This window comes from Lathyrus oleraceus, chromosome 6, assembly GCF_024323335.1.
Source record: "Lathyrus oleraceus cultivar Zhongwan6 chromosome 6, CAAS_Psat_ZW6_1.0, whole genome shotgun sequence".
In the NCBI taxonomy this organism is placed as follows: Eukaryota; Viridiplantae; Streptophyta; class Magnoliopsida; order Fabales; family Fabaceae; genus Lathyrus; species Lathyrus oleraceus.
This window is the reverse complement of record NC_066584.1, coordinates 190,218,529-190,235,091: the sequence shown is the minus strand read 5'-3', so window position 1 is coordinate 190,235,091 and position 16,563 is coordinate 190,218,529. Positions and strand designations below refer to the sequence as shown.

The following is a 16,563-nucleotide window of genomic DNA, read 5'->3' as shown; positions in this document are numbered from 1 at the left end:
TAATCCCTTTATTTTGTTTAACTCATATTAATTTCATTTTTAATCCAAAAAATATGGGACTTTCACCAAAAATCTTTAAATATTTTCCTCTTCCATATTTTGAATTAAAATTATTTTTGGATTAATTTTGTTATTTTTCATGAATTAAATGTTTTTGTGCATATTTTAATTATTTGAAAATACTTCTGACTTTTAAAAAATAGTGAAATTTTTTGTCTAAGGTCCTTGGACCTTGTTTGACCTAGGATAAATCACTTGGCCATTTATTTGGTGTTTTGAAGGGATTTTAGGTTTTGACCAAATTATAATGCATTTTAATCCATTTAAATTGATTTTTAATTGATTAATTGTGTAAAAATATTGTTGAGCCATTTTTATAGTCTTGTGATGTTTGATTTGGGCCTTGGTCAAGGTTGATTTGAGTTTTGTTGGATCAAAACCATGGGTATTGTACGTCCATCTGTATTTCAACAGTGGCAACCCCTTTCTCTCTCGTTTATGGCATGGAAGTTGTGCTCCCCGTAGAGGTTGAGATCCCATCATTACGTGTATTAATGGAAGTTGAGTTGACTGAAGCTGAATGGTGTCAGACCAGGTATGATCAGCTGAATTTGATTGAAGAGAAGAGATTGACTGCCATGTGTCATGGCCAGTTGTATTAGAAGAGAACACGGAAATAATTTGATAAGAAGGTCAAGCCTCGTGTGTTCAGAGAAAGTGCCCTCGTGCTCAAGAAGATTCCATCTTTCAAACCTGATGCTAGGGGAAAATGGACTCCTAATTATGAAGGCCCATATGTTGTGAAGAGAGCCTTTTCAGGTGGCGTTTTGAATCTTACAACTATGGATGGTGAAGAGTTCACGCGTCCTATGAACGCCGATTCAGTCAAGAAATACTTCACCTAAAAAAGGAAAAGAACGACTCGCTAAGTTGAAAACCCGAAAGGGAGGCTTAGGCAAAAATGAGCGTCTCGGTGGATTGAAAACCCACAAAGGAGATCCAGGCAAAAATTCGAGACATAAAACAGAAAACTTATCCCAGTAGATTGAGTACTCCACCTTGGGAAAATCTAGGCAAAAATTAGGGATTATGGCAAGTAACTTCATTCGGTTGTTCTTGATCTCGGAAGCAGTTTTGAGCAGTCATTTGGTTCTGATTCATCATCCTCAACCGAATACAAGCACAATGGATGTTGAAGTTGGTAGGGAGAAGAATGATCATTGTATTCAATGTAGCCTTTTTCCATGTAAATTACCATTTTCAAACTTTGTAAAGATCCACAGAGTCTCGTCATTTACGAACTATCATTTTGTTAAATAAATTTGAGCTTTTATCCAATTGTTTTGTATTATTATTTGCTTATGTTAAATAAAATTGAATTTTTATGAAGATAATATTGAAAAAAATGAATGAAAATATATTTTTCTTAAAATAATAAAAACATTCACTTTAAGAACAATCGTTTTCAGCAAGGAATGTCAACAACAATCTAAGAACAGGTAAGTCTTAAAGTGTGGAGAATTGATTAGTCTTCCCAAACAGTTGGTTTGGTAAATCTTTTCCTCCCAAATAGTTCATCATTTATCCCCAGCTTGGTCGAGGAGTTTCTTCCCGAATAATCTCCTCTCCCCAGTACAGTTGGTAGGTTTATCTCCAGATGAGTTGACGATCGGTCCCCTTTGCAAATCCATGTTCCCCAACTAAGGTGCTCATGTTTCATATCCCCCAGTTTAAGATTGGTGATTGAACCCTGGATGTCCGAAACCTTTATTTGGTTTCCTGATCCCCATTTGCATTTGTTTGTGTAACCACAGTAATTTCTCCCTTGTGTGAGTCAGATCTGGTTATCTTTGCCTTGGAATTGGTTTATTTCATAATTTCCCAGAAGAATTTGATGATTATTATGATGGTTCTTTGGTTTGCTCCGGCAAGTCACATCATCCTAGCATTTTCCTTAATTCCCCGCTCAAAGTTTTACCTCTGATATTCCTCGACAAAATTTATCTTCTGATGGAAGTTTCTTCTCTCTCGACAGTATTTGGTTCTGAGAAGTATTTTACTTTCGTCCCCTATGACGTTGTCTCCCATTTGATATGATGTTGACCTAAAATCCCCTGCAGCGTTGATTTGTGTGGATCCTCAGCAGATCCTTCTCTATCCTCGGCATGATTGGTTGGACATCCTTCAGTAGTGCTCTCTCCCCTTAGAGTTTGTCGTGATTGATTGAAAGCATGTTCTCCATGCCTTTCCCAACCAGGGTTGATTTATGCAGAGCTAGATGATTTATTCTCAGCCCTAGCATTTTCTCCAGTTGGTGTTCCCATCTTGTTGAGATTAGCCGAGTGTTGCAGTGATGATTCAAGTCTTTGTTATTTGTATCCTTTGTGATGTGTTGTCAGCATAATCATAATCATACACATGCATATTCATGCATAAAACACAACATCAGATATTTCATTATGCATTCCATTGCATTGATTTTTCTTTTGATCCCCTGCTTTGGTGATATTATTTCCCCATGCAGATTTGGTGTTTGTCCTCCTTCAATTATAGAGTGTCAGCCCCTTAAGCAGAAAGAGTTTAACATTTCTCATTCCCCACTTAGTTATTTCCACATGAGTGACTATTATTTCAGATGGAACCACTCCCCTTGAGCTATTCCCTCGTTGGGTTGAGTCTTTGTTTGACTATTTCTTTCTAGTTATTGCCTAGATAGATATTTTGGTCCCCCGAGAGTCTATTACCCAGTAACTGGTAATATTCTTCTCAATGTTGAGTACATTACTTTTGCCCAATACCTGGTAAAATGTAATCTACTTCCTTTGTATTCCCCAGCGGATCCGTTTTCACGTTTCCCTAGTGAGTTTATCCTTGATATGTTCATCCTAACCCGTGACGTATCTTCTTCCTTTTTGGCTTTCTACTCAGTAAAAAGGTACTTGTAATCCCTATTTTATTCCTAGAGAGTTTATCCTTGATATGTTCACCCTAATCGGTGATGGATTTTCTCCTCTTTGCGTTCTTCTGCCCAATAACCGGTAGTTGTAATTCCTACTTTCCCCTGCTGAGTCTATCCTTGATATGTTCATCCTAACCGGTGACTGATACTCTCTCTTTGGTAGTCTACCCAGTAACTGGTAGATATAGTTCCTATTTTCTCTCCAGTAGTCTATCCTTGATATGTTCATCCTAACTGATGATGGATATTCTTCCTTTCAGTTTATCCTTGATATGTTCACTTTAATCAGGTGACAAATACTCTCTCTTTGGTCTTCTGCCCAATAACCGGTAGTTGTAAATCCTATTTGATCTTTTTACCCAGTAGGTTATTCTTACCCAGTAATCGATAATGAATACACCTCTTTTCCTCAGCGAGTCATCCTTGATATGTTTACAATAACCGGTAACGGATGTCCCTCTATCAAAGTGTATTATGTTCTTACCCAGTAACTGGTAGTAGATAATATACCTCTTGTACTCCTGTGTTGAAGTCCATTCTTTCCCAGTTGAGTTTGAGCACGTATTTCCTCAGTGAAATCGCATTTTCTTGTTTGGTTTGAGTATTTCAGCTTTGTTCTGATCTACCCATTTCCCCTGCAAATTTCCTTGGTTCCCCAACCGAGTCTTTCCATTGATTTATTTTCATGGAAAATCCCTCGTGTCTCCAGCAGTTTTTAAGTCGTAGCGTGGCCCGCGCATAACTCTTATCCCCTAGAGTCTTTGTCTTCCCAGTGAGTTTTCCTTATGGAACGCATTATGCTCCTGTGAATTTTCAGTCTCTTCCAAATTCTTTTCCTTTGTGGCAATATATTGCCCACAAAGATTATTTTAACATTCATATCATATGCATCATCAAGTCTCTTATGGACCAGAATTTGTTTCTAGATGTTGTTATTTAAGTCCATTATACTGAGTTGATATAAAGATTTTAACCTTCACATCCGCAGTTCAAATGTCCTTAAATAGGGGCAGTTGTAAAACCCCAATTGTGACCCTAAGATCCCTCATGCTATCTCATCATATGCATTGGCTTTGGGATCACACCTTGGCATCCTCCTTACCCCTCATTCATTGGGTTTGCATTGGGAGAGATCACCAAGCATATTTGATTATACCATACTTTGTTTTTCTTTGTTTTTTAACCAAAATACCAAAAATATGTCTATGTATAGCTTTGTTTCTTTTGTAGGTAGTGTGTGCATCCACCAATGCCTCATCAAGCTCACAATTAGGGTTTGAGATCCTAAGTGCAAGGAGATCAATCAAGATATGATTCACATTGGTTCTATACATAATATATGGATCCCCATGATCTTCATTTATCATTTTGATCAAGAAGTCATCAAGATTTTGAAGTTTGTTTGCCTCGAAAACCCTAATTCATCTAGGTATCTTGTGTGACTTCCTCAACAAGTTTCTTCAACATTTGATCAAATATTTCAAGGTATAATTAATATTAAATCATCTTATACATATATTATCCTCCATGAGTCCCAAAGATCAAGAGAACTTCAAATTTGCAAGTTGGTTCAAGGAGGTTGACTAGAGAAAGTCAACTGGTCAAAACTGGGGTTCCCTAGACCCTATATCCTACAATTTTTGTCATATGAAAATGATTATAAGATAAACCTTACTCTTTGTCACATTTCAAACAACTTTCGTGTTTACATCAAGAGCTAGTTTTGTTTGGAAAGTCACTTTTTTATAGTGGAACATTATAGGTCATTTTGTATGTACCCTAGTTAGGAGGTCAACTTCCAAGGACCGTAACGTTCTCAATTTTTATGATATGAAGGACATCCAAGTTTCATGATCAAATTCAAGATGTCTTATCCAACTTTTAGTCTTTGTGAAATTTCAAATTCAACTTTAAAGGGAATGTTCAAAGAGGAAACATTATAGGTCATTTTGGGCCATTACCATTGAACAAGCAATTTTCCTCAACTTCTAAAATGCATAACTCCTTCATGCCAAATCCAAATAAGGTCCAATTTATGACTAAATTTAATAGTATTGAAAGAGCTACAATTTTGATGAATGAATGTTTTCTATTTGAAACTCATAGAAAAAGTTATTCAAGGTGGAAGAAGTGGATATTTGACTTGGTACTTATAAAATTTTCAATTATGTTTGATTTCTCAAACTTCCACCTTAAATTTCATCATGATACAAGATTAAAATGGATAAATCACATGATCATTCCCAATTTCAAATGCATGGCTTCATTTTATACTTTCATCATCAATCATGATCATTTTTGGATCTGATTACATCAACTCATGGTCATATCACACGCCCATGCAAGCATGCACTTCAATTTCTATTTTTGGCCAAAATTCAAAAGGTGTGAAAAGAAATGAACATGGCTATAAATACATACCCTTGGTGATCAGAATTGGGATCCTCTTGCCCAAGAATCGTCCCCATTCTCTCCCAAACCCCATTGAAAGGATAATATTGAAGATTTCTTGAGAAATCGAGTTTCAATTCTCATTCTGTTTTGGAATTGAAACTCCAAGAGTCCAAGCTTTTTAATCATCAATATCATCTTCTGCAATCTTCTAGAGTCAAGCCAAGTCAAATTGGAAGCAAGATCAAGCTAATTTGAAGCTCCTCGAAGGTGATATTTCATAAACTTTTCTTCTTCGATTCTCCCTCATTTTTCATCCATTTTGATTGATTGTTGGTTTGCTGAAATCCTACCAATGTAGGCAAGAAGATTGAGTTGTTTTGAGGTTAAATCGAAGCAAGTCAGATCATGATCCTCAAAATTCAAATCCCTGTATCTTTCAATATACTTGGAATTGGATAGAATTGAGGCCAGATTCGAGCTCCTGAGCATTTTTCATTAAGATCATGTCCTTGTTTTCCATTTTGGTGATGGTTGGTGGTCATCCAGTCCGGTGAGGATCGTCGGAGAAGATGACCGGAGCGTCAACTCCGGTGGTGTGTTGGCGTGTTCCCAACCTTCAGATCCTTTCAAAATGTTTTAATCTTGGCCCTTGGTTCTGATTACCATTGGTGTGACGCGTTTGACTTTGTCTATCGTGGATAGCGCCAGCGTGACCATCGGATTTGCCACCTCAATTAATGAGGGAGATCTGATGGGCCTTGTTTTTTTGAATTTTATTACATTTTCTGATTTTTCATTTAATCCCTTTATTTTGTTTAATTCATATTAATTTCATTTTTAATCCAAAATATATGGGACTTTCACCAAAAATCTTTAAACATTTTCCTCTTCCGTATTTTGAATTAAAATTATTTTTAGGATTAATTTTGCTATTTTTCATTAATTAAATGTTTTTGTTCATATTTTTAATTGTTTAAAAATACTTTTGACTTTTAAAAAATAGTGACATTTTTTGTCTAAGGTCATTTACCATATGTGTAAAAAACTCATATGTTTTTGTCCATAACATTGTTAGCTGTTTAATAATCCTCTACCATAGGTGTAAAAAACTCATTCCAAAGGCCTCTAACATCAGTAGGTTCACAAAATATTAAAATCGTCACGAATAACCTTTGTAAAGCATATGGCATTCGGAGACTCGTAGCCTCAACCAAACAATCACGAATACTATGATCAGTCTTGAAATTCTAGTTATCAGACTTTAGATGTCACACGGGTTGTTATGACATCCAATTCTGCACAGACAAGAATTATGCAGAACTTAACAGTAAGTGCGGTAAATAACACAAGTAATTGTTTACCCAGTTCAGTCCAACATGACCTACATCTGGGGGCTACCAAGCCAGGGAGGAAATCCACTATTAGTAGTATTAATTCAAAGCTAAACTCACCCGTTTACAACTTGTTACTTAATCCCTACCCAATACAATTTCAATCTTACTCTAAGATCAGAGTTCCTACTCACTCCCCCTCAATCACCTCAGTGATTACTACCTTTAATCAATATTAAAGACAATTTTGAAGTCACACTTCAAACAACTCTTGATTGTGCTTAGCAGCTTTAATCAAGATACACAGCACTCACGCTTAAAAGCTTTGAGCGACACAACACTTACAACTCAATGAACACCCTATGCCAAAGCAATCATCAACGTGATAAAGGCTTGGCTTACAAGATATGTCTAATACAAGACTCACAAAAATACAGCAGTGAAGTATGATGGACACACTTAATCTTCACGCCTCAAAATCCCCGAAACTGAATGAAGGAACGACTTCCTTTTATATTGCAGTACCTGGGCTTTTGCACTTGTATTCTCCTGAATTTAAGGTCACGCGAGTTCCCATAAATTCAACATCTAGGTTACTAACAAATAGGCTATTTGTTAGGTTCATTAAATGTAGCTTGGTTGTTGATTTCCTGGATTTTCTCTAAGCTGTTGAATCCCTGAAGAATAGCCTGAGAAAAAGCTGAAACAGAAAACTGAACAACCTACAATATAGCATATGCTGTCAGGAATGAATGTCACGACATTCAGCTTGACATCAAGGATCATATGCTGAGTCTGTTTTTCCAGAAAACAGACTGTACAATTTTTCTGACCTGTACATGACCAAAATGACCATACTACAGTAACAGCTTACAATAATAAATGTCAAAGTATCCAATTTGACATTTACACATTTGGCCTTAAGTCAGTTCTGTTATCCTCTTGAAGAACAGACTAAGAAACATACTGAAGTGTAGCAGAACACCACTCTGTCTATTATTCAGTATATACTGTCCATGATGAATGTCATAACATCCAGTTTGACATTCATATAGTAGGCCTTATGCCAGGTCTGGTTCTTCCTTGATAACCAGACTGCAAATGAATACTGAGCTCTGTTCTATTCCTCAGTATCTGCTGACAGGGATGAATGTCACAGTATCCAGTTTGACATTCAATAAATCCTGTATTAGCTAATCCTGCAGTAACTACTCAAGTGTGTCATGACATCAGTCAAGACATCAGAGTACAGTTAGATATTCTAACCTACAATGCAGTCACACATACACACCATGTCATGACATCAGTCAAGACATTAGAATCCAGCTAGTGTTTTACCATATAATGCAGCTAATTAAACACCTACAAACTCCCCCTTTGGCAAATTTTTGGCTAAAACACTTTGATCCCCATAACAGAGTTCATAGCAGCGGAATCACACATCTAGCAGGAAATAAACCTAGCTAATACACTCAGAGTGGCAGCACACTCACACACATTGAAGTTAAATAAAAACTTCACAAAGCAGCACACATACAGAGGAGCAGAAGTTAAATACAAAACTTCAACACACATCAGCTGCAGGGGAGGAATCTTCGAGTCTGTCATGAACGTCTGTTGTCACAGACCAATCTGTTGTCTGGGGTATCACCTGTTACTCCCCCTTTTTGTCAAAAATGTTGCCAAAGCCAACAACATAAACAGAGAAAAATGACAGACTTACAGACTTGGTTTTACTTCACAGTTTCAACCAAGTTAGTACCCACTTGATCTTGCTTCACAGCTTTGATCAAGTAATCACCCACTTTTGCTTTACTGTAGGTACAACCATATCAGATGCCATGACTTTGTTTCTGACATCCAGAACCACTCCTGCATGAACAGCGTCCTTGAATTCCTGCAGGTGCATAGGCCTTCTCACGTTAGGGTGTCTCCTTACCCTCTTGTTGCCACACTTGTTGCAAGTGGTATAGCTATGATCTGTTGACCAATCAGAACATAGTTCCAATAAATACATTCCAAACATCATTGGTTGCTATAAGGTCTCAGAGAGACATATTCCCAGTTTGCCCCTTAAATTTTCAAACTGAGTAGCATCCAGAGCCTTTGTAAATATGTCAGCCAGTTGTAGTTCAGTGGCTACATGTTCCAAAGTAATCACCTTGTCTTCCACCAGATCTCTGATGAAGTGATGTCTAATGTCAATATGTTTGGTCCTGCTGTGTTGAATGGGATTCTTGGAAATATTGATGGCACTGAGATTATCACAGAATAATGTCATGACATTTTGAGTGACATTGTACTCAGTGAGTATCTGTTTCATCCACACCAGTTGGGAACAACTGCTTCCAGCAGCTATGTATTCAGCCTCTGCAGTGGACAGGGATACACAGTTCTGCTTCTTGCTGAACCAAGAGATGAGATTGTCTCCCAAGAAGAAACATCCTCCAGATGTGCTTTTTCTGTCATCAGCACTTCCAGCCCAGTCAGCATCACAGTACCCAGATAGGACAGGCTCAGACCCATGTGAGTACAGCATCCCATAGTCACACGTCCCATTGATGTACTTGAGGATCCTTTTGACTTGATTCAAGTGGCTCACCTTAGGCTCTGCTTGGTATCTCGCACACACTCCAACTGCATAAGAAATGTCAGGTCTACTTGCAGTTAGATATAGTATACTGCCTATCATGCTTCTATACAAGCATTGATCAACACTAGGCCCTCCATCATCTTTGGTTAACTTCAGATAAGTAGGAGCAGGAGTCCTTTTGTGCCTAGCATTATCCATACCAAACTTCTTAACGATGTTTTTGGCATACTTGCTTTGGGAGAGAAACATAGAGTCCTCCATTTGGTTGACTTGCATTCCAAGAAAGTAGGTTAGTTCCCCAACCAGACTCATCTCAAACTCAGATTGCATCTGTTGAACAAAATGTGTTACCATTTGTTCTGACATACCACCAAAGACTATATCATCCACATAGATTTGAGCAATCATGATTTTGCCGTCTTCATCCTTCACAAACAAGGTTTTATCTATTCCACATTTTCTGTATCCATTTGAGGTCAGAAATTCGGTCAACCTTTCATACCATGCTCTAGGTGCTTGTTTCAACCCATACAAGGCTTTCCTCAACTTGTATACATGCTTAGGTTGGTTAGGATCACAGAACCCTTTGGGTTGTTCCACATAGACTTCTTCATTCAAGTAGCCATTCAAGAATGCACTCTTCACATCCATTTGGAATAGTTTAAACTTCAGAATGCATGCTACCCCTAACAGCAATCTGATGGACTCAAGTCTAGCCACAGGAGCAAATGTCTCATCAAAATCAACCCCTTCAACTTGAGTGTATCCTTGAGCTACTAGTCTTGCTTTATTCCTAGTAATTACTCCTTTCTCATCAAATTTGTTTTTGTAGATCCACTTGGTACCAATGATGTTGGTCCCTTCAGGTCTTGGAACTAGCTCCCATACTTCATTCCTTTTGAACTGCTCAAGTTCCTCTTGCATGGCATTGATCCAGTATTCGTCAGTCAGGGCTTCTTTCACATTCTTTGGTTCAACCTTGGATACAAAGAAGGAATTTGAGCTTATTCCCCGTGACCTGGTAGTCACACCACTATTAGGATCCCCTATGATAAGATCTTTAGGGTGGTCTTTCTGAATTCTGATAGATGGCATTTTGGTGGTTGCATCTACTTCACATTCAGGAGGAGGTTCCTGTACTTCTTCAGACTTGACTGGAATGTCAGTTGAACTGTCAAGGAATGTTTCAACATCCTCTATGACATCGATCCTTTCCTCTTTATCATCCACAATAACATTTATGGATTCCATCAGGACGTTGGTCCTGTAGTTGAACACTTTGTAGGCTCTGCTGTTAGTGGAGTATCCTAGAAATATACCCTCATCACTTTTGGGATCCAGCTTCCTTCTCTGTTCACGATCTGTGAGAATGTAGCATTTACTTCCAAAGATATGAAAGTACTTCACTGTGGGTTTTCTACCTTTCCATATTTCATATAGAGTGGAGGAGGTTCCTTTTCTCAAGGTGACTCTGTTGTGAACATAGCACGCGGTATTCATCGCTTCAGCCCAAAAGTGCATGGGGAGCTTCTTTGCATGAATCATTGCTCTGGCAGATTCTTAAATAGTTCTATTTTTTCTTTCAACTATCCCATTCTGCTGGGGAGTTATAGGGGAGGAGAACTCATGACTTATTCCTTCAGACCAGCAGAACTCATCAAACTTGGAATTCTTGAACTCCGTACCATGATCACTCCTAATCCGGACCACACAGCTGTCCTTTTCCCTTTGAAGTCTGATGCACAGGTCTTTGAAGACATCAAATGTATCTGACTTCTCTCTGAAGAAGCTTATCCACGTGTATCTGGAATGGTCATCAACCACCACGTAAGCATATCTCTTCCCACCGAGACTTTCAACCTGCATAGGTCTCATTAAGTCCATGTGCAACAGTTCCAGAACTCTGGAAGTTGTAGGATGTCCCAGCTTCGGATGTGACATCTTGGTTTGCTTGCCCACCTGGCATTCTCCACAGACTCTTCCTTCATCAATAAGCAGCTTTGGAATTCCTCTAACTGCTTCCTTGGATATAATCTTCTTCATTCCCCGTAGGTGAAGATGTCCAAGACGTCTATGCCACAGCTTCACCTCCTGTTCTTCCTTGGCTGAGGAGCATATTGTGGAAAAGTTAGAGACTTTAGGTTCCCATAGATAACAGTTATCTTTGGACCTGGTTCCTCTCATAACTTCCTGATTGTCACCATTTGTCACAATGCACAGCTCCTTAGTAAATTGAACATAGAACCCTTGATCACACAGTTGGCTTATGCTGATGAGATTTGCAGTCAGTCCTCTTACTAACAGCACATTATTCAGTTTTGGAACTCTAGAGCAGTCCAGCTTACCCACACCTTTTATTTTTCCTTTGGCACCATCACCAAAGGTCACATAGCTGGTAGTGTGAGGTTGAATATCCACCAGTAGATTTTCCATACTAGTCATATGTCTTGAGCATCCACTGTCAAAGTACCAGTCTTCTCTGGTAGAAGCCCTTAGAGCTGTGTGCGCTAACCTAGCATACCATTGTTGCTTCTTGATGGGGACATAGCGCTTATATGTCTTGTGCTTAGGCCTGACATGCGAGGTTTGGTTAGGGAAACCATGAAGCCAGTAGCAGAAGGCTTTTATATGTCCAAGCCTACCACAGTGGTGACATCTCCACTCCTGGTATTTCCTCTTCTGATGATTATTCATCTTAGTTCCCCGATGTTGAGACATTGGCTTTGACTTCTGCTTGAACTTCTGAACTTTAGCCTTTGGGCGTTTGTGTTCAGCTGAGGATCTTTTCCCAAATCCTATGCCAGATTTGGTTCTAGACTTCTGTCCCACCTTTAGAATCTCTTCCAAGGTGTCAGTTCCCTTGTTCATCATTCTGATGGATTTAGTCATCAGATTCAGCTTGGAGGTCAGCAAGACTATCTCACCATTTAGACCCTCTATGGCTGTCAGATGCTTCTGCCTCTCATCTTCCAGTTCCTTGATGAGTTTCTTCTGCTTTTCTCCTTGTGCACGGACATCTGCACTGGTGGTACACAGCTTCTTATAGGCTGCAGCAAGTTCATCAACGGTCAGTTCATCTGCACTTGAGTCATCATCAGAGGCACAAACACTGGTTAGTGCAGTGACATGTTTGGCAAATTCTCCTTCAGATTCACTTTCAGAATCTCCTTCAGACCATGTGATAGTTAGCCCCTTCTTTTGCATCTTGAGATAAGTAGGACATTCAGCTCTGACGTGTCCATACCCTTCACAACCATGACACTGGATTCCCTTGCCTTGGTTGAACTTTTCTTCAGAAGTTGATCTTTTCCTGATGTCAGACGGGATGTTCTTGACATTTGGTCTCCCTCTTTGATCAATCTTCTTCACGAACTTGTTGAACTGTCTCCCAAGCATGGCTAAGGCTTCTGATATACTTTCATCACCTTCAGTATATCCTACTTCTGACTCCTCTTCAGCATTAGATACAAAAGCTACGCTTTTGTTCTTCTTTTCAGCATTCTCACACAAGCCCATTTCAAAGGTTTGGAGAGAACCAATGAGCTCATCCACCTTCATATTGCAGATGTCCTGCGCCTCCTCTATGGCTGTGACCTTCATAGCAAATCTCTTAGGCAAGGACCTGAGAATCTTTCTTACAAGTTTCTCTTCAGCCATTTTCTCACCTAGTCCACCAGAGGTGTTTGCAATTTCAAGAATATTCATGTGAAAGTCATGAATAGTCTCATCCTCTTTCATCCTCAGATTTTCAAACTTGGTGGTCAGCATCTGAAGTTTGGACATCTTCACCTTGGAAGTACCTTCATGAGTTACCTTGAGGGTATCCCAAACTTCCTTAGCTAGTTCACAGTGGTGCACCAGCCTGAAGATGTTCTTACTGATTCCATTGAACAATGCATTCAAGGCCTTGGAATTTCCAAGAGCTAATGCCTCTTGCTCCTTGTCCCACTCTTCTTCAGGAATCTGCACACTGATTCCATCTTCACCTGTCTTCATTGGATGCTCCTATCCTTTGTTGACAGCTCTCCAGACTTTGCTATCTAGAGACCTTAAGAAGGCTATCATACGAGGCTTCCAGTCATCATAATTAGAGCCATCCAACATGGGTGGTCTATTTGAGTGTCCTATATCCTTGTCCATGGTACTAGAAAGTAACTTCCCTAGATCTCACCCAGAAATTCACAAGCAGGGTGCCTGCTCTGATGTCAATTGAAATTCTAGTTATCAGACTTTAGATGTCACACGGGTTGTTATGACATCCAATTCTGCACAGACAAGAATTATGCAGAACTTAACAGTAAGTGCAGTAAATAACACAAGTAATTGTTTACCCAGTTCAGTCTAACATGACCTACATCTGGGGGCTACCAAGTCAGGGAGGAAATCCATTATTAGTAGTATTAATTCAAAGCTAAACTCACTCGTTTACAACTTGTCACTTAATCCCTACCCAATGCAATTTCAATCTTACTCTAAGATCAGAGTTCCTACTCACTTCCCCTCAATCACCTCAGTGATTACTACCTTTAATCAATATTAAAGACAATTTTGAAGTCACACTTCAAACAACTCTTGATTGTGCTTAGCAGCTTTAATCAAGATACACAGCACTCACGCTTAAAAGCTTTGAGCGACACAACACTTACAACTCAATGAACACCCTATGCCAAAGCAATCATCAACGTGATAAAGGCTTGGCTTACAAGATATGTCTAATACAAGACTCACAAAAATACAGCAGTGAAGTATGATGGACACACTTAATCTTCACGCCTCAAAATCCCCGAAACTGAATGAAGGAACGACTTCCTTTTATATTGCAGTACCTGGGCTTTTGCACTTGTATTCTCCTGAATTTAAGGTCACGCGAGTTCCCATAAATTCAACATCTAGGTTACTAACAAATAGGCTATTTGTTAGGTTCATTAAATGTAGCTTGGTTGTTGATTTCCTGGATTTTCTCTAAGCTGTTGAATCCCTGAAGAATAGCCTGAGAAAAAGCTGAAACAGAAAACTAAACAACCTACAATATAGCATATGCTGTCAGGAATGAATGTCACGACATTCAGCTTGACATCAAGGATCATATGCTGAGTCTGTTTTTCCAGAAAACAAACTGTACAATTTTGCTGACCTGTACATGACCAAAATGACCATACTACAGTAATAGCTTACAATAATAAATGTCAAAGTATCCAATTTGACATTTACACATTTGGCCTTAAGTCAGTTCTATTATCCTCTTGAAGAACAGACTAAGAAACATACTGAAGTGTAGCAGAACACCACTCTGTCTATTATTCAGTATATACTGTCCATGATGAATGTCATAACATCCAGTTTGACATTCATATAGTAGGCCTTATGCCAGGTCTGGTTCTTCCTTGATAACCAGACTGCAAATGAATACTGAGCTCTGTTCTATTCCTCAGTATCTGCTGACAGGGATGAATGTCACAGTATCCAGTTTGACATTCAATAAATCTTGTATTAGCTAATCCTGCAGTAACTACTCAAGTGTGTCATGACATCAGTCAAGACATCAGAGTACAGTTAGATATTCTAACCTACAATGCAGTCACACATACACACCATGTCATGACATCAGTCAAGACATTAGAATCCAGCTAGTGTTTTACCATATAATGCAGCCAATTAAACACCTACAAGTCTCTAGAAATCCTCTATCCTCAGCTGATTTTTTGAATGTACTGAAAGTCATCCCATTATTTGTAATAAGATATTCCCAACTGGTTGGACATGTGACATGAGATAACAACAGTCGCAAGTAAAACTTGTCTCCCTCCGCAGGTGATACCGTATAGATTCTCCCGATAACTTTTCTTGTTGACCGTCTACGATGCCATTCCATAACACGCTTGTTCCAACAATAATGCTCTGGAATCTCTCTATACAGATACTTTCTTTCTTGTGGATCTCGTAGATTCAATGCAGAGAATTGTGTGAGCATTGTTTTGGAGTTGCATTCATTATTTAACACATTTGCAATTTGCTGATGATCATAAAAGCGCACTTGATGGAGGTTCGGCAAGTGGATATGCAATCTTTCAACCGAAGGATATAATTGGTAAAGAGTGAATCGAAATATTTTCCATAATGCCTCGGGAGCACAAATCCATCTTGCATCAACATATTGCTGAACTTCATCCATGTATGATCCTTTATGAACCTCCATAGCCACACGATCAGAGCCCTTGTACACATATTTGTATAGATACTTGATACTTTTAATGCTACTGTAAATCTCTACATTGATGTGACATTCATACTTTAACAGTAACCAAGGGTTATAAGGAACCACCCATCTATTATTGACAGACTTATCTTTATCTAATGATACAGACTCATCAAACCTTCTCCTATACTCGGGATATGAGTCAGTGCCTTGACGTGTTTCATCCAAGAATTGTTTGGGATACCTTTTTTTACAATGTCCGTCTTTCATACATGGAGACTTTCGGTTGATTATGCCGTAAGGTCCATGGATCATATGTCGTACAACAGCTTCATGCAACTGTGGTTCACATTCTAATTTAGGTATTTCTGCTCTTACCATACTATCATAATCTTTTCGGTCACGCAACTTGTCGTTACTTTCTAAGACCAACAACATATGCACATACGGCAGTCCTCGCTTTTGAAATTCAGTGACATACATGTAGCTTTTAACTTTACCCAAGACTCCTTTATTAATAACATCATCCTTCAATTTCTCAAATTTCGAATGAAATATTCTTGTTAGCAAATCTGGACGATCTTGTGGTGTTTGAAAAGGCAAAAGCTCTTATGTTATCTCACTCCAAGAAGGATTGCATGTCATTGTTAGAAAAATATTTGGTTTACCTCCATTAAGAACAATAGCCATGCCATCTTCATAATGTTGTGTCATGTCTCGACGATCGCATATAAATGATGATGGCAATATTTTTATTTTTCCAATGTTCTCTACGATGATTCATGAAATGCATTAGTATTAGAATATATGAATTATTAGCATTAGAAGTATAACTAATTATTAATCTAAAACTGTATATTTATGCTATATGAATTTGTACCTGCATTAGTTTCACCAACATGCAAAGCATCATGTAAACCTTGGTACAATTCAGAACGTATATCACTTCGGTGCTCTTTAATCCAACTTAATCTCCTTGATTCAATTTTGACATAATTGTCTATAACATATTGTTGCAACAGTCGACCCGCATTTAACAACATTGATTGATCATTTGGGCAAATCTACAGTTGATTGAAAAAAATGTCGG

At 38.5% G+C, this 16,563-nt stretch overlaps 1 protein-coding gene across 1 annotated transcript in view; it reads right to left on the bottom strand.

Annotated features, from left to right (window-relative positions):
- LOC127094702 (uncharacterized) overlaps window positions 1-16,563 on the bottom strand; it is a 53,888-nt gene that overhangs the window by 36,120 nt on the left and 1,205 nt on the right. Inside the window, exons 3-5 of the mRNA XM_051033497.1 lie at window positions 16,354-16,537; window positions 16,142-16,243; window positions 15,096-15,982 (exon numbers count right to left, since the gene is read on the bottom strand). Coding sequence (XP_050889454.1) covers window positions 15,096-15,982; window positions 16,142-16,243; window positions 16,354-16,537 — 1,173 coding nt within the window. The remainder of the gene's footprint in view (window positions 1-15,095; window positions 15,983-16,141; window positions 16,244-16,353; window positions 16,538-16,563) is intronic.